Below are 18,890 nucleotides of genomic sequence, written 5' to 3'. Positions count from 1 at the left end.
AGATGAGGAGACCAAGGCCCCAGAAGTCTTTCTCACCACACCAGCAGAATTTGATCTCTGGCTGTGTCTTGATTCTAAATTTACTGATATTACTTTAGAAGTTGAAGTCATTTCCAAATAAAACTCATGTTGTTATTACATAAAGAACAGTGACTGACATATACTGCATGCATATGTGCTAAGTCGCTTTAGTCATGTCCGACTCTTTCAGACCCTATGGGCCATAGAGTGCCAGGCTCCTCCGTCCAAGGGATTCTCCAGGAAAGAATACTGGCCTGGGTTGCCATGCCCTCCTCCAGGGAATCTTCTGACCCAGGGGATCAAACCTGCATCTCCTGCATCTCCCGCATTAGCGGGCAGGTTCTTTACCACCAGCACCACAGGGAAGCCCACCAGACATATACTAGGCAATCCCTAAATGCTTGTTGACTAAATAAATGTCATTTAAAAATATCCGGGAACGTCATATCTTTAGCTGTTTTGAAAGGATAAGTCCACGTTATAACAATCGATTTTCTACGGTATAGAACAAGATGCTCATCAGACACAATGCGCATAACACTTCACACTGTTTATTAAGCATTAAGCCACATGACAGGACAATTTAAACACCACAGGTATATATCCCATAATCATAGATCACCCTGGACGATATTTCAATAAGGCTTTACCCCACTGACAACTTCAAAGGCATAGAAACATGTGATTTTTTAATCAACAGAAGTCACAGCCAAATAATGGAGAAAAGCTATATTCACTGAGGTTAACTTGTAGCAAATAATATTTCTTCATTGATGAGTGGCTGAAAAGGTGCAATCATGGGATTCTTTCTGGATAACTCTGGGGAAAGACTGAAGGCAGGAGGAAAAGGGGATGACAGAGGATGAGATGGTTGGGTGGCATCACTGGCTTGATGAACATGAGTTTGAGTAAACTCCGGGAGTTGGTGATGGACAGTAAAGCCTGGCGTGCTGCAGTCCATGGGGTCACAAAGAGTCAGATACGACTGAGCCACTGAACTGAACTGGAGAAGCATGTGCCACATACAGGCTGGGTTCCAAGGAGCTGGGCTGATACAGTTTCCTCTCATCCCAGTCTTCAGATAATTTCAATTTTTGATCTCTACAGGGGAAAAAAAGAACAGGAACATATGGCTATGTTTTAAAAATGTGAAAGAATTTTGTATACTCCTCCCTGGAACACAGAGAAGGAATATACTTTCTCCATCTGTGAAACAGAAAAGAGTTTGAACTGGAAGAAATGAGGTTTTATTGCCAGTCTGGCTTCTCTATGATTGTTGTTGTTTTGTTGCAAAGTTATGTCTGACTCTTTTGCAACCCCATGGACCGTAGCCCACCAGGTTTCTCTGTCCATTGGATTTCCCGGGCAAGAATACTGGAGTGGGTTGCCATTTCATTCTTCAAAGGATCTTCCTGACACAGGGATTGAACCCATGTCTCCTGTGTCTCCTGCACTGACAAGTGGATTTTTTACCACTGAGTCACCTGGGAAGCCCCTTCTCTGTGATACATTTTACTAATGCCAACTAGAGTCTTGGCCCCATTTCCTACCTTATGTGGAATAGGGTAGTTCCTTCTTTCCTTCAGAACTGTGACCATTGCATTTGATATAAACTTACATAAGCACAAGGGGCTTCCGCTGTGACTCAGTGGTAAAGAATCTGCCTGCCAACGCAGGAGACAGGGGATTGATCCTTGGGTTGGGAAGACCCCCTGGAGGAGGGCATGGCAACCCACTCCAGTATTCTTGCCTGGAGAATCCCATGGACAGAGAGGCATGATGCACTGAAGCCCATGGGGATCACAAAAAGTCAGACATGGCTGAGCACGTGTAAACATAAGCACAAGTAAAACCAAGGTATTAAGATTTTCATCACTTTAATTAATCTGACTAAAACATATATGCATTGTGATTTACTATTGTATCCTGCATTTTTTAAAAATTTACTTTCTGTTACCTTTGGAATTGATGGCAAGTATAGTGAAGGACAGGGAAGCTCAGTCCAGGGGGTCACAGAGCCGGACATGATTTAGTGACTAAACAACAAATAACGACTTCACATGGGCTTCCCAGGTGGCGCTAGTGCTAAAGATTCTGCCTGCCTATGCAAGAGACAGGAGGCCTGGGTTCGATCCCGGAGGGAAGATCCCCTGGAGGAGGGCGTGGCAACCCACTCCAGTATTCTTGCCTGAAGAATCCCCATGGACAGAGGAGCCTGGCGGGCTACAGTCCATGGGGTCGCAAAGAGTTGGACACGACTGAAGCAACATAGCTCTTGCACACATGCATAGTAACTCCAGGGTAACTGTTTTGTCTATCAGAGACCTGTCTCTGCTTAGATGAGTTTTCTGAGCTACAGTCTCCTGTGTTGTTCCAGGCATAGGGGAATAAGACATGATAAGATACACAAACACAGAGTCGCAGAAATGTTCCTCTAGAGTGTTTGCCTGTGTGGTTTTGCTTTGAATTTATCTTATTCCCCCTACATACACACACACCCCCACCACACACAGAGATGTTTATTGTGGAGCAGTGGAATAATCTGGAACTATAGGCCTCTTCCCAGCGCCTTCCCGAGATGCTCAAGCTGTAACTGGGGTGTTGCTCCCTGAAGGGTGATCCCTCAGCTTATGAGCAGCAGCCCTTTAGGAAAGGGGTTTGCCGAGCCAGGAAAAGGACCTGATATTTCAGGACACACACTGACAGAGGGGTCTCTGACCTCTTGGGCCAGAAGCCTGGGATGGAGCTCTCACATAAATTAAATGCAATATTTAACTTCTGATTTTTTTGAGCACTACACAGCAGTCCCCAACCTTTTCAGCACTGGGAACTGGTTTTGTTGAGGACAACTTTTCCACCAACCATTTGTGGGGGGATGGTTTCAGGATGATTCAAATGTGTTTCATTTATTGTGTACCTTATTTGTATAATTATTATATTAGCTCCACCTCAGATCATCAGGCATTAGATCCTAGAGGTTGAGGACCACTGCGCCTATAGTATTAATATCTCAGGTACTCATAATTAAAATTAAGAGCCCAGAAGATCAAGTTGTATGCACTCAGCAAACTAATTCCCTCACACATTTAGGTTTTGCATCCCCTGTTGATGATGACAGATGGGCATAAAGCAGAAAATGAAAGAAAGAAAAGTTGGAATGAGGATGCAATGGCTGGAGCATGAACAACCATTTTGGGCCATAAGACAGATGTTCTATGTTGATGCTAAAAATAGCAGGGAAGCAAGAAGGAAGGATCCTGAGATCCTGATGATTCTTGAAACCCCACTCTTGCCCCTTGATTGCCTTTCTTTAAACTCTTTTTCAGTTCAGTTCAGTTACTCACTTGTGTCCGACTGTTTGCAACCCCATGAATTGCTCTTTTCAGAGAGATATAAATCTCTTATTTGTTTAATATAAAAAAGAAGGAAAAGCAGAAGCTCCTACCACCTACCTCCCCCAAGTGGGGCAAAAGGAAAAAGAAAGAAATCAAAGTGGTGGAAAAACTCCAATGGAATGACATTCATAAAATAACCTAATGCCAAGGCTCTAAAGATCCTTGCAGTTCAACAGACATTATTCCAACTTGTTGTCAATGCTGTGTTTGTGCAGATGCTTTTCTTACAAGTCACCTGCCCACTGTCTTCAGGGTTTCTATAACTGATGCACAATAGTTTAACATTTTCTTTCTCTAAATCAACATGAACTTGGTCCTTTCTGACAGCAAACCAGCAGTCATGTCAAATTCCTTTTTGAGTGTTTTCACCCATTTTCATTTATCTACCATTTGCCAGTTTATAAGTTGCTATGATTATAAGTTGGGGGAACACTAAAGAAAGCTGAGGGGATATTACAGAGATGCATGACTGACAGTCTCAAATAAAAGAGTACAAAGGAGAAATCCATCAAAGTTTCTAAAGACTCCCTATGTGGTATGTTCCCTCTACTTCTCCAGACCAGACAGGGCTGGTTCTCTCTCCCTCTCTTTAGGGTGGAGGGAATTCGGCCCCACAGGGCGGCTTACCTGCCTTTTCCTCCCCCTGTGCTCTTAACACTGTGGCCGCCATCTCCTGGATGTGCTCCCAGGCCAGCTGTACGTGGGCCAGCTCCACTGTGCGTGAGCAGATGGCGAAGCGCAGCACGAACCGGTCTCTCAGGGAACAAGGGACCAAGTGGATTTTTTTGGCACTGTTTATGCTTTCCAGAAGAGCTTCGTTCAGTTTGTTGGAACCCTGCAGATTGAGAAAGGCAGTACTCAAATCTTTGGAGGCTCAAATGTGCAACACGAAGCCAGGTAGATGTTGGGTGATACAGTCCCAGGTCAGCGGGAGAGCCACCTCACCACAGGCCTTTCATTCACAGTCATAAAAAATTCAACTAAGTAACCGTGACGTGGGCCCGAGAGAGGGCTGCCTCCCCTGCACAATTCCTCCTGTTCCAGCGCTGCCAAAAGGTGAGCCTTCTGTGACCCAGGTTTACAGAGAAAAAAGGAAGCTTCCTAGACTGTCACCTGTAAGTTGAAGAGCTTATCAATAACCTCAGATATGCAGATGGCACCACCCTTATGGCAGAAAGTTGAGGAAAGTGAAAGAGGAGAGTGAAAAAGTTGGCTTAAAGCTGAATATTCAGAAAACAAAGATCATGGCATCTGGTCCCATCACTTCATGGCAAATAGGTGGGGAAACAGTGGAAACAGTGGCTGACTTTATTTTTCTGGGCTCCAAAATCACTGCAGATGGTGATTGCAGCCATGAAATTAAAAGATGCTTACTCCTTGGAAGGAAAGTTATGACCAACCTAGACAGTATATTAAAACGCAGAGAATCAACAAAGGTCCGTCTAGTCAAGGCTATGGTTTTTCCAGTAGTCATGTATGAATGTGAAAGTTGGACTGTGAAGAAGGCTGAGCGCCGAAGAATTGATGCTTTTGAACTATGGTGTTGGAGAAGACTCTTGAGAGTTCCTTGGACTGCAAGGAGATCCAACCGGTCCATCCTAAAGGAGATCAGTCCTGGGTGTTCATTGGAAGGACTGATGTTGAAGCTGAAACTCCAATACTTTGGCCACCTCATGCAAAGAGCTGACTCATTTGAAAAGACCCTGATGCTGGGAGAGATTGGGGGCAGGAGGAGAAGGGGACGGCAGAGGATGAGATGGTTGGATGGCATCACCGACTCAATGGACCTGAGTTTGAGTAAACTCCAGGAGATGGTGATGGACAGGGAGGCCTGGCGGGCAGCCGTTCATGGGGTCGCAAAGAGTCGGACACGACTGAGCGACTGAACTGATGAGCTTAAACAGCAGAACTGTATAATGGCACCAGGGAATGGAAACATACAGAAGAAATCTCACAATACAGTAAGTGTCCTGCATACGAACCTTGAAGTTGTGAAATTTCCAAGATGAGAGTGTGCATTCACTCTCACGTCAGCGTGTGTGGTGCACCGTGTCGCGTGCCTGCATGCTCTGCAGGCTGTGCTCTTGGGTCCTTTGCTGCACAGTCGTGGGTACAGTGCAGTAGGTGAGTGAAGTGAAGGTCACTCACTCGTGTCTGACTTTTGCGAGCCCATGGACTATACAGCCCACGGAATTCTCCAGGCCAGAACACTGGAGTGGGTAGCCTTTCCCTTCCCCAGGGGATCAGAGTGTGGCAGGGAGGTATCTTTATTTCACGCCCAGGAAGTCTGGAAGCAAGCACAGAAGCAGTGGCGCTACACCTGGGCCTACCGTGCTGTTCAAGCTCCTGTACTATGAGATCAGAGAGGTTTTCTCTATGTTTTATTTTTTAATGTAATATTTGTGTGAAAAGTTACAAACCTATTACAGTACAGTGCTCTATAGCCGATTGTGTTAGCTGGGTGCCTAGGCTAATTTCACTAAACCTACATACAGACTAAACTCAGTGAATGCATCCTCGCAATGGAACTCCTTCCTATGTAGGCAATTGCTGTGTAGAAAATGAAGCGTTGATAGTCAGCTTCTGGCTGGAGTGTTGGAAAACTGTCCTTGAACTATGGACCGAAGTACCATCAGTGGCCCCCCTCTGGAGGGGAGCAGCCCACCAGCCTTGGACGGGGGGCCGGGGGCCCGCGCCCCACACCGAGAGGACCAGACAGGGGGCATGTGTTACAGACTGGGGGCCGTGCCCCTCCCGTCTGGTCGGTCCAGTTCCCCTTCGCATCCCCGCCCACCTCTCAGCCTTCGTTCTGTCCCCAGGCAGTCACTCCAGCCCCACATGCCTCATGGTTGATGTAGAGGGCCAGCACGTGGGGCCAGCATGGGAGACTGTCCTGTTCTTGTCCATCTTGAGAGCAGGGAGCACAGTGGGAAGAGAAAAGTCCTGGTCGGCCGGAGGTGGGACCTGGGCCTCACGTCTCTGCAGTCTGCAGGTCGCCGACTGGCGTGAGGCTCTGACCAGTGGCCTGTGGACAGCGTGTGGGCCCAAGGCCACCTAGGAACTGCTGCTGCACACCAGATCCAGTTAGGGCCGGTTCCGCTCCAGGATGAGGGTGAGAGGGTGGGAATGATGCTTTGAAAGGATGGAACTTCACCATAAAGACGTAACGGAAGAGCAAACGCCTGAAAGTGCCAAACGCAGGAAATAAAAGCAAGCAACTCGGAAAAAACTTTGCTCACCATTTTCAAATGGATCGGACAAGATTTGTTTTCTACTAAACAGACGCAAAGACAGAAAGCAGTCTGAGGTGTAACAACAGTAGCAACAGCAGAGACTTGACATCCAGAGCAGACGGCAACTGGGCAAAGAAAAGCAGCAAGATGGTAGATGCGGAGGCAGGAAAGGAGCGATAATGCCTGCACAGCATGCTTCCTGAAAGAGAAACTGGATTCATGCAATAGAAGTAACAAGTTTCACAGAAGAAACATTTCGCTTTCTGAGGAGCCCCTAGGCTTGCAGGGCGGGAAGGGACATGCAGGTAGGTTTGCCCAAGTAAATGGGGAGGAGAAAATAAAAGTCTTGACTTTGACAACATGGTGCTCGTTGAAAGAAGCCAGTCACAGAAGCCAGCACAGTGATGATCCCGTTAACACAAATGTCTGGAGCAGACAGATCCACAGAGAGAAGTAGATCCATGGCCCTAGGGATGGGGCTGGGGCTTCTCTGGGGGAGAATGAAGATGTTCTCAAGCTAGACTGTGGGGATGGCGGTGCAACCCCAGGGACAGGCTAGACATCAAAGAAATGTATACTTTATATAGACAGAGAGTATGGTATGGGGATGATATCTCAATAAAACTGCAAAAAACTAAAAAAATTAAAATCCTTCAGTAACACTGGTGGTAAAAACAAAAACAACTGCATGATGGCAAACACATCACAGCACATTTTCTGTGAACACCAGCGCAGACGGAATCACAACTCTGCTCACCCTCTGGGCCCTGCGCCTAGCACCAGAGGAGACTTCTGCCCTCCTGCGCTCAGCTGTGTGTGTGATGCCCTGCCCTCCTGTGCTCAGGTGTCTCTGTGATGCTCTGCCCTCCTGCGCTCAGCTGTGTGTGTGATGCCCTGCCCTCCTGTGCTCAGGGGTTTCTGTGATGCTCTGCCCTCCTGCGCTCAGGTGTGTGTGTGATGCCCTGCCCACCTGTCCTCAGGTGTCTCTGTGATGCTCTGCCCTCCTGTGCTCAGGTGTGTGTGTGATGCTCTACCGTCAGGTGCTCAGGTGTCTCTGTGATGTTCTGCCCTCCTGTTCTCATGTGTGTGTGTGATGCTCTGCCATCCTGTGCTCAGGCGTGTGTGTGATGCTCTGCCCTCCTGTGCTCAGGTGTGTGTGTGATGCCCTGCCCTCCTGCACTCAGGTGTCTCTGTGATGCCCTGCCCTCCTGTGCTCAGATGTCTCTATGATGCCTTGCCTTCCTGTGCTCAGGTGTCTCTGTGATGCTGTGCCCTCCTGTGCTCAGGTGTCTTGTGATGCTCTGCCCTCCTGTGCTCATGTGTGTGTGTCATGCCCTGCCCTCCTGTGCTCAGGTGTCTCTGTAATGCCCTGCCCTCCTGTGCTTAGGCGTGTGTGTGATGCCCTGCCCTCCTGTGCTCAGGTGTTACTGTGTGAGGCTCACAGCCCTCTGACAGCTTTTGTGTCAGGACTCTACCCTCTTGCTTCCAGGTTTTTGCATGAGTGGTTCTCAGCAGGCCTCAAAGCCTGAAGAATCGGTGTGGGGAAGGAAAGGGGAAGACCAGGGCCACGTGTGGATGGGCAGCACCTTAGCAAGGCAACTGAGTCCATGGTGCTTTCTCCTGCCTCCCTTTATGTACTTGAACATGGAGGCCTGTGGACAGGTTCGAGTCTGCAAATGGCAAGATAGTCAGAGAGTGGTCAGGGCGTTAGAGCTAAGGTAATGGCTTTCTCCACACGAGGCTGGTTGATAAGGGCCTGTGTGAGCAGTGCCCCTTGGCACCTGTGGAAAACATGGTTGTGATTCTCAGCACACGTGCCTGACACCCTCAGATGGCAGAACCACAGAGCCCCAGGGAACAGCGCCCCTCAAACCCCTGTTGCACCAGCAGCTGGGGGGCATACAGGGTGCAAGTCAGCGGGTCCCAAGTGAGCCGGGACTGGCTCCTCGCAGGCTCCCAGGTGATGCAGTGCTGGTCCAGGGACCACGCTTGGGCCGGTGAGCCCATGCATGGCTGAGTTCTTCAGGGATTCCAGTGGTACAGCTGGATTGACGGGGAAAATGTCCAGCACTCTCCCCCCAGGTACACACGGGCAGGGAGTCCGAGTACCAGGGAGAAGGGTGGGGGTTGTGGGAAGTCAGGCTCGGGAGCTGGGACCAGCAGACTGGAGAACTGGTGGGGAGCAACGCAAGGTCTCTGGGGAGCTCAGTCAGTGTGTGGATGGATGTAATGAATGACCACTTCCTCTCGTCCCAGTCAAGAAAACGCAGACAATGAAGTCGACTTAGACATACCTTTAGCCGGAAACAGACCAGTCCCAGAATGACTTCTGCACAGATTTCAAAGCGGGTGTCCTGGCGCACCAATGCCTCGAATGCATGGGACAGCTGGACATGCTGGAAAGGGAAGAGACATTTGTCTGAGTCTCTTGTCACGACTTGATTCAGAACTTCACCACCTAGAGAACAGTATCAGACCATGCATCTGTAACTCATTACTAAGCTTTAACCATTTTCTTCCAGCGTCGATGTCACCCACGTCCCGGCTGTCCCCACAGAGGGTGAGAAACTTGTTACTAGGAGAAAGGGGCCACCGTCTTCCGAAAAACACCTCTTGTCTTCTTCTGCTCAGAGGACCGTGTTCATCACACCCCATCTTTTAGAATTTTAGGCTAAATGTTGTCAGGAGGGATTTCAACTTTTCAGAAGAGAGGTGGCGCTAGTGGTAAAGAATGCGCCTGCCAATGCAGGAGACAGAAGAGACGTGGGTTCGATCCCTGGGATGGGAAGATCCCCTGGAGGAGGGCATGGCAACCCACTCCAGTATTTGTGCCTGGAGAATCCTATGGACAGAGGAGCCTGGCGGGCTACAGTTCATGGGGCTGCAAAGAGTTGGTCACAGCTGAGCACAAGCACACACACTTTTGAAGAGAGAGAGCGGACAACATCAGCTGGGGAGCTGGGCACTTCACCATCCTCTCCTGGTGCTGGCCCATGGTGTAGGGGTGTGCTCAGTCGCTTCAGTCGAGTCCAGCTCTTTGTGACCCCATGGACCTTAGCCTGCCAGGCTCCTCTGTCCATAGGATTCTCCAGGCAAGGATACTGGAGTACTGGAGTGCATTGCCATTTCTTCCTCCAAGGGAGCTTCCTGACTCATGGATCTAACCCGCATCTCTTGCATCTCCTGTGTTGACAGGTGGATTCTTTATCATTAGCACCACCTGGGAAGCCCAATAACACCACAATCATGCCCATTCTGCAGACCAGGAGACTGAGGCTGGTTCTAACGCAGTTGCCCAGCACCAGAGCTCCCGCTCTGCAGCTGTTTGTTATTCCACAGCATCTGCTGCTCTGAGACCCTCGTCAGCCCCAGGCTGCTGCCTCTCCCCGAACCAGCCCGAACTAAACATGGAGGTGTTTACAGAGACCAAGAGCTGGTTTACACAGTATGTGATCTGAGAACCAGCTCACCCAGGTCTCAGTGCCCATGGAGCTCATCCTGAACCCTGGCATCCAGTGTCAGGCTCACTAACAGCTATCCAGGGAGCATCTGAGCAGAGGTCACATTGCTCAAAGTGTTGGGACAGAAACATCATTTATTTATTTATTTTTGGAATATAGTTGCTTCACAATGCTGTGTTAGTGTCTGCTGTAAAACAACGTGAATCAGCCATATGTGTACCTATCTCCTCTCCCTTGGAGCCTCCCTCCCTTGCAGCCCACTCCTCCAGGCCATCGCAGGGCACTGAGCTGAGCTCCCTGCACTGAACAGCAGCTTCCCACTAGCTGTCTATTGCACACGTGGTAGTGTGTGTATGTCAGTCCTAATCTCCCAATTCGTTCCCCCTCCCCTCTCCCCACTGTGTCCTCTGTCTGTATCTCTATTCCTGCCCTGCAAATAGGTTCCTCTGTACCATTTTTCTAGATTCCATATGTATGAGAAACATCATCGTTTACATGAGGGGTCCCCAGGCGGTGATGGATCTGGTGCCACTAGAGGGCTCCAGAGACTGCTGGCAGGGGATCCCCTCAAGCTGGATCCTGGGGAGCTGGTCACCTGCCGGGGTGTATCTGGCTCCTAGGAGGGCCCCTAGGTCAGTTGGTCCCCCTCAGGGAATCCCGAAGCGCTTGCTTCCCGGAGCTTCCAGCGGGAATCACCCTCGTGAGATGAACTACTTGTGCTTTGCCTTCTTTCCCCAGAGCAGCTGAATCTTCATTCAGCTTCTGAGCACAGGCTCCCCGCGGGAGAACTCATGGGCCCGCTTCCATGTCCTTTCCCAGTTCTCTTCCCACAGAGATGCTCCAGACCCTTTACAGCCCCCAGCAGCCTCGTGAGCCAGAAGGGTGCAGGTGTGCATGGCGCCGTGGGGCCGAGCCGGCGCCCGCTCCACGCACTCTGCCACAGGGAGGGGCCTGGAGCCGTTCGCCCTGCCCGCAGCCGCCTGGCACCTCTGCAGGGCTGCCCCGCTCCCGTGCAGCCTGAGGGCCTCCATCCATCAGGTTGGGGCCACAGCTGAGGACACCAGCACCAGAGGACCGGCTGGAAACTGGCAGGCCGTCCACAGGCAGCTAAGTGAGCGGGTCTCTGCTGGCCTGCTTCCTCAGTTGCTTCAAAAAGGAAAAGAGCAGGGTATACATACTGCTATTGGAGAAGGGAATGGCAACCCACTCCAGTACTCTTGCCTGGAGAATCCCACGGATGGAGGAGCCTGGCGGGCTGCGGTCCGTGGGGTCGCGCAGCGTCGGACGCGACTGAGCGACTTCACTTACACACACTGCGCTGTGCTGTGCTTAGCCGCTCAGTTTCCTGTGCCCTGCTTGACAACATCTTACTTCATCTCTCAGGTCTAAGACCTCCCTAATGTCAGCTGGATAAATAATGACAGCACACTCACCTTGCGGATATAGGCCTGCAGTCCCTTGACTCCGTACATCCTAAAAACAAACCACATCTTCAAAGAGCGGAACCTCCGGCCCAGTGGCAGCTGCCAGTGCTGAAATCAGACACAAGACGGCAGCTCGGTGAGGACTGTGCCAAGGGCCGGCTTCCTTTTCAACTCATGGACTGACTTGTTTCTCCTGAAGGCAGTTAGTTCCCTGGAGACCAACCCTCTGGCTGCCACAAGGGCAAAGCTGACAGCAGAGGAGTGAGCGCTGCAGACAGAAGCTCTCTTTACAAAGCTCTGAGATGCCTGTGGAGTGTTCAGGGACCAGACCAGTGTCGGGCTCAGATGCCACTGAGAGCAGATCGGGGAGTGTGGCCCCTCGGGCCTACAACCCAGGAGGGGTGGGAGGGGGAACTTCACTGATTTCTCTGCCTACAGGAAACAAGAAGGGCGCAGCAGATTCCCATGCCCTCTGCTGCACATGCCCCGTGACATCGTTCTCTAGAGCGACATGCATCTTCTTCCTGCCCCGCAGGCCGCCATGGAACACGTGGGACATCGGACGAGCCTTCCTGAGTTTTCCTGCATTTGTCAGCTGCCCGGGTGTGACACTCTCCAATGGTTGTCAAGGTACCAAAGCGAGCAGGAGTGGACACAGAGGGGACAGGGTGCAGGGACATTTGGGAAGATAAAGATAAAACCATCCTGATTTTACATGGCCACTTCCTATTGGAGCTTCTAAAGGAGATGGGGAGCACAGGGGGTTTCTCTCCACCTTCGTTCTCCGCTGGCTGCCCGCAGAGCCCAGAGACGAACTTCCTGCTGGGCAGGGGGCAATGCCACTCAGGGGGTTGGGGTGCAGGGTGGCTGCATGAGGGGCACAGCAGGCTTGGGGGGCACTGCTGCTCTAGGGAGTGCACCCCTGGCCATTGCACCCCACTTCTGAACTGCAATGAAAGCACCAGGGGTTCCGCAGAAGCTTCTCGAGTTGCAAAGAGAAACGTGGGTCCAAGATTGAGGTGCAGAAGCATCCAGCACAGTGTCACTGCTGTTTACAGCGGGCACTGTGTGGATGCACAGGCCGTCTCACTTTATCTTCCTAACCGTGCTGGGAGCACGGGTTAGTAGCTCTGTTTTATCCGTGAGAAAGCAGGCATCTAGGTGCTAACGATGCGCCAGGCCAGAGAGCCCCAGTCGTGCCCACTGACGCCCGCTGTCCTCTGTGTAGCTGTACGTTTGCAAGCTGTTGGGGAATCTTGGTAAAAATTAACCTCCTGTGCCTTTTTAGAAAACCCACTGTCGCCCCACTGAGTAACTAACTAACTAGAGCCCAGTGGCCCCTTGCTTACAGGCTGCTGCACTCCCCGGCAGCCTCCGAGAAACCAAAGTGTGAATGAAATCGAACACTGGAAAGGATAGCGAGGGGAAATTAATCTCTATGGCATGAGGGTAAACATGCACACAGTGTAACTGTGTTCATTCCGCGTCACCCTAAAATGCTGTCCCTGCCTCTCTGGGGCCTGAGGTGGGACTGGGCCAGCGTCCCCGGGAGCAGGGCCTGTGCACCCAGGCTTTCCCCCCAGCCCTGACCAGACGTAAGTCCGGGGAGGAGAGGGCTGCTCTTTTAGCCACTTTACTCCCAGCTTCGCTCCCAGCTCAGAGCAGCACCACAGCAGCACAGTGCTCCTGCCTGGGGAAGGAGGCTCAACATGAGGGCTGCCGTCTGCGGACTTCTGATGTCCCCTGACCCTTGTTCTCCCGCTGCTCTGGGAACAGTGGCTCAGGCACACAGCCTGAGCGAGGAACACAGGGCCCACATGATCTGAGGATACTTCTCTGCCTCACAGAGGAATATGGGCAGGGGCAGCAGCATTCCATCCAAACCTCACATCCGCTGTCAGTGGGCTCAGTGCAGCTGCCCCCTGCCTGGCCAGACTGCTAGTGAGGACCCAGTTGGAGGGTGTCCTCTTGCGGGACCCTAGTTCCAAGAGGACCGGGAGGCAGCAGGAGTGACAGCCCGGGACGGCCCCACACGGCACTCACAGTTTAGATGACCTTGGACCTGGACTTGGGAAGATAACTCTCCCACTTACCCTGTAGTCAGTGATAAGCCCTGCAAAGGAGAAAGAAAAAAGGAACCATTAGACACATGGGTCAATTACCTGCCTCATTCTTTTCCATCATCTCTTGAACCAGACCAGAGACCACTGAGGGCAGGGGCTGGGTGTTCTTTGAGGTGATTCCCCAAGGTATCAGATTCAAGGGGGTTCCAGAGAGCAAAGCACAAGAGGAAATGCTGAATTAGCAGTGGATTCCCACTCATTTCACTTTCTGCAGTTACACAACCAGGGAAATCTGAGATTTCTTCTGTGCCCTGGGGTAAATTGGCATTCAGACTCTGTGAAGTCTTCAGCATCCATTCATTCATGTGTGGGAAGGTGAATTTGTGATACAGAAGTGATTTGAATGTAAAAAACATCAAACTTTTGATGGGAGTTTATCTCCGTGTTCTCCTTTCTTAGTCCGGATTCTGGAGCTGTGTAAATACCCAGTGAGTATCTTCCGAGTTGGCTTCACAGGGGTTATGAACAAGGCCTCGTTTGCATTTAGGTCTCCTCTCGTGCCAAAAGCAGTAAAGTCAAAGCTGTGTATAGGGAAGAACAGTGGATGAAGAATCTCGCAGTCGGGAGTCTCCACATGGGAATCTTGGGCACAGCCATCAGGTGGGAATTAGAAAGCTGTGTGTTGCAATCTGATCCTCCAGTGTCATCCTGGCTGTCCACCTGCCACAATCCTCCACCCACCCTGGTAAAATGTGCTTGGTCCACTGGGCGCATGGGTCTGCCTTACATTTACAGGAAAACCTAAAATTGCAGCTTGTTAGGACTTCCCAGCTGACAGCTGGAGAGACCAGATGGATTAGGATCATACCAGTTAGGATCATAGTACAGTTATAGTAACAGAGGAATATGCAGGGCCATTTTGCAGGGCTCAACCTCCTCATTTCATCTGGTACCCCGAGTGGAAGCCATAAGTCACGCAGCCTAAGTCAATTCCCAAATGATGCTTTTCTTCTCTTCATGCCCCTTGGAACAGGCTCATTAACAAACACCAACAGCAGTCATCAGAGGTAACCGCACCCAAGAGTGTCCTTGGCAGGTAATAAACACCCAGTAAGAAGGTGATGTTGTAAAGGAGGATGAATGAAACACTGCCGAGTTCAGGTCCCTGCCCCGTCCTGATAGTCACTAGTCAGTTTACACTGAATTACTATTCAGAAAACTAAGACAACTGTTCAGTCACAGCAGCCACATTGCCAGTGCTCAAAAGCCACCTGTGGCTAGTGACTGCCACATGGGACAGCACAGAACCACAGGACACATCCATCATTGCAGAAAATTCCACTGGACTGTGCGATAAGAAGCCTTAAAGAAGAGGAGTCAGATCAGAAGCTTCTACAGCTGAACGCCGTGGTTAGAGATGGAGCCTGTGTCCCAGAGAACCTGCTTCCCTGAGGACTGGCTGAAGACCTGGTCCAGCTAGGTGCTGCCCGGTACAAGTGTTTCCTGTTAACATAAAGAATGCTAAAGCCCTCTCCAGCAGCAAGTCCCGATGATGGTGTCACTTACACTGTGGACTACTTACTACATCCCACATGCCTCAGTTCAGTTCAGTTGCTTAGTCGTGTCAGACTCTTTGAGACACCATGGACTGCAGCATGCCAGGCTTCCCTGTTCATCCCTAACTCCAGGAGCTTACTCAAACTCATGTCCATCTAGTTGGTGATGCCATCCAACCATCTCATCCTCTGTCGTCCCCTTCTCACACCTTCAATCTTTCCCAGCATCAGGGTCTTTTCTAATGAGTTAGTTCTTCGCACCAGGTGGCCAAAGTATTGGAGTTTCAGCTTCAGCAGCAGTCCTTTCAATGAACACCCAGGACTGATCTCCTTTAGGATGGACTGGTTGGATCTCCTTGCAGACCAAGGGACTCTCAAGAGTCTTCTCCAACACCACAGTTCAAAAGCATCAACTCTTCAACGCTCAGCTTTCTTTATAGTCCAACTCACATCCATACATGACTACTGGAAAAACCATAGCCCTGACTAGATGGATCTTTGTTGGCGAAGTAATGTCTCTGCTTTTTAATATGTTGTCTAGCTTGGTCATAACTTTTCTTCCAAGGAGCAAGTGTCTTTTAATTTTGTGGCTGCAGTCACCATCTGCAGTGATTTTGGAGCCCCAAAAATAAAGTCTGTCACCGTTTCCCCTGTCTATTTGCCATGAAGTGATGAGACTGGATGACATGATCTTAGTTTTCTGAATGTTGACTTTTAAGCCAACTTTTTCACTCTCCTCTTTCACTTTCATCAAGAGGCTTTTTAGTTCTTCTTTGCTTTCTGCCATAAGGGTCGTGTCATCTGCATATCTGAGGTTATTGATATTTTTCCCAGCAATCTTGATTCCAGCTTGTGCTTCATCCAGCCCAGCATTTCTCATGATGTACTCTGCATATAAGTTAAATAAGCAGGGTGACAATATACAGCCTTGACATACTCTTTTCCTGATTAGGAACCAGTCTGCTGTTCCATGTCCAGTTCTGATTGTTGCTTCTTGATCTGCTTAAAGATTTCTCAAGAGGCAGGTCAGGTGGTCTGGTATTCCCATCTCTTTCATAATTTTCCACAGTTTGTTGTGATCCACACAGTCAAAGGCTTTGGCATAGTCAATAAATCAGATGTAGATGTTTTTCTGGAACTCTCTTGCTTTTTCGATGATCCAATGGATGTTGGCAATTTGATGTGTGGCTCCTTTGCCTTTTCTAAAACCAGCTTGAACATCTAGAAGTTCACAGTTCACGTACTGTTTAAGCCTGGCTTGGAGAATTTTGAGCATCACTTTGCTAGCATGTGATGAGTGCAATTGTGCAGTAGTTTGAACATTCTTTGGCAGTGCCTTTCCTAGTATGTCTTTAAACTACTTAAGATGTAAGTGGGGTGAGCAGCTTCTAAATCTGCATATAGTAAAAACAATAAAACCAAGCAATGCATATAAGAAGACTGGTGAGAAACACAGTCACATATTAACAGGATCAACATCTGGGTGGAGGGTTAAATTCAGGGGTATGCTTCTGGCCCACCTCTTTTCTATTGTCCAGATGTACAGTTTTTGTAATGAAAGAATTGATTTGAAAATCTATATACCAGGTATGACTACTATTTTCCTATTATCTGTTTTGTGACAGAAATTTCTGTCCTCAAAATAAAAAATCCCATGTTTTTTGGTTGCTCTCTGGCACAAGTCCAATGAAACAATGTCTATAAAAGTGAAAAGCAAACGTGGGAACACGTGGGGGCCACCATCACTCCTAATGCTGTTGCCAGGGCACTGACCAGTCTAGGAGCAGCAGAGCGAGTCCCCCCACTCCAGGGATCGTTGGTTCTAGTGACAGATAAGTGACCAGTGAAGGAGCCGTGGGGAGATGCGAGGGGCAGATGACTGAGCGGAAGGGCCTGGCTCATGGGGAGAGGTCTGGGAGGACATTTGTCCCGGACCCAAGTGTTGGGGGAGGAGTCCCCCAGACCCGCAGGAGGGTCGTGGCCACAGCCTCGGGGGCTGCAGTGTGAGGGGTGAAGAGCAGGGCCATGTGCGCAGACCTGAGCGGTCTTGTTTTTGACAGTTAAATAATGAAGAGATTTCTTTTTTGAGTAGAAAGGCTTTTGAAACACTCTAAACATATTTCACTTAAAATTACAGGAAGATTAGCAGGTGAGTGATATACTATATCAGATAAAATACACCCTTACATCCACTGGCCATAGAAGTTTAAAGCTGATTTTGGGTGGTTTACCTGCTAAACACAAAATAGGTCATTGCTTTCATTGATTCATAGTTTTTAAGGGGAAAAAACACAAATAACTCAGGTTGTTCATCTCTAACAGCCATAGCTGTTTTGTCAGTCAGAAACTGCCTTTCCTTAAACATAGAGTAAAATTACTTTAAAGAAATTCCTGGAGTAATAAACTTTACTCAGTTGCCTTTGGCTCAAACTCTTTCTGTGGCTTGCAGGCTTTTAGTTTCCTGACCAGGGATGGAACCAGGGCTCTGGCAGTGAAAGCAATGGGTCCTAACCACTGGACCGCCAGGGGATTTCTGAGAATTCCTTCATTGTTGAAGAGCAGCATTTTGCAAGATGTCATGATCACTGAGGTTTTCATCATTCAAACATGAAATGCACTTTTAAATAGAAGAGTTTTTGACAGTTGGGTCATAATTCCTCACGGCTTCATGCCAATGCCATTACAAAAAACTAGAGTTTATTTTTTAGAGCAGTTTTAAGTTCTGAGCAAACCTAATCAGAGGGTGAGTGTTTGCAACTGATGTGCTCCATGAGATGGTGGGGAATGTTAGGAAGGTGAACGCAGGTCTGATCTTCCCATGGAGATAGCACAGGGTGGGGTCTGGGCAGGAGGGAACGGGCTGTGCCCTGACTTCCATCCCTGCTGCTCAGTGTTCCTGCCACCGTCACCAAAGCTGCCTCAGTTTCCAACCCATCCATTCCCACTCTTTAGGGGGAGGGTGGGGTCGAGTGATCCCTGGTGTCCTCTGTCATCCGAGGAAACTTGAGGAGAAGCTGGCACGAGTTCCCAGACTCAGCCTGTCCTTCCTTCCTGGGGCTCACAGTGGTCAGCATGGCACCAGCCGGGGACTCTGCGGGTTGGGGAGTGAGAGAGCCCCCTCCCACCTGGAGGCTGAGTCTTACGGGGACAGACAGGCGAGTATTAATAAATAAGCTCCCCAGCCTGTGTATGACCATGAACGGGCACAGTGGACAGGGTGTCTGTGCGGGTCGCCTCATGCATCTTATCTTGTCTGGATCTCAAGTAATCATGATTTTTTTTTTAACAGAGAGACTTAATTTTTAGAGATCACATTCACGTGTCGATCCCACCCCAGCCTCGCCCACATCCTCTTCCCTGGCCCTTGGCCCACGTCTTCCTTTCCTTTTCTGCCCTGATGGTGTCAGCTGCTGTTGCTCAGTTGCTACATTGTTCCTGACTCCTTGCGACTTCATGGACTGCAGCACGCCAGGCTTCCCAGCCCTTCACCATCTCCCAGAGTTTGCTCAAACTCGTGTGCAGTCTGCCCGGCTCTGCCCCGGCCCCCCAGGACTGTGGCTGTGATGCTTGACCCTGGCTCCCGGATGCTGCGGCCGCGGCCGTGATGGGAACAGACTGGAGGAAGCTGGGCCCAGCTCACCTGAGTCCTGGTGGCTGTGCCTCAGATAGACTGGGTCCAGCCTGAAGGCTCCGGTCAGGTCTGTCCTCTTTTTCACCCTGGTTCGAGACAATAAGCA

At 49.8% G+C, this 18,890-nt stretch overlaps 1 protein-coding gene across 7 annotated transcripts in view; it reads right to left on the bottom strand.

Annotated features, from left to right (window-relative positions):
* Positions 1-556: 556 nt before the first annotated feature.
* The window catches only part of DDC (dopa decarboxylase), a 105,784-nt gene continuing 87,450 nt past the window's right edge, over positions 557-18,890 (bottom strand). For all 7 annotated transcript variants that reach the window (XM_024990404.2, NM_173907.3, XM_024990406.2 and 4 more), the window contains 6 exons: positions 18,794-18,870; positions 13,628-13,647; positions 11,544-11,642; positions 8,944-9,045; positions 4,044-4,251; positions 557-1,122 (listed from right to left, as the gene is read on the bottom strand). In XM_024990404.2, the coding sequence (XP_024846172.1) occupies positions 1,109-1,122; positions 4,044-4,251; positions 8,944-9,045; positions 11,544-11,642; positions 13,628-13,647; positions 18,794-18,870 (520 nt within the window). In that variant the 3' untranslated portion in view covers positions 557-1,108. The remainder of the gene's footprint in view (positions 1,123-4,043; positions 4,252-8,943; positions 9,046-11,543; positions 11,643-13,627; positions 13,648-18,793; positions 18,871-18,890) is intronic.

The sequence above is a fragment of the Bos taurus genome, chromosome 4 (assembly GCF_002263795.3).
Source record: "Bos taurus isolate L1 Dominette 01449 registration number 42190680 breed Hereford chromosome 4, ARS-UCD2.0, whole genome shotgun sequence".
NCBI lineage: Eukaryota > Metazoa > Chordata > Mammalia > Artiodactyla > Bovidae > Bos > Bos taurus.
The sequence above is the reverse complement of the archived record's forward strand: the minus strand, read 5'-3'. Positions and strand labels throughout refer to the sequence as shown.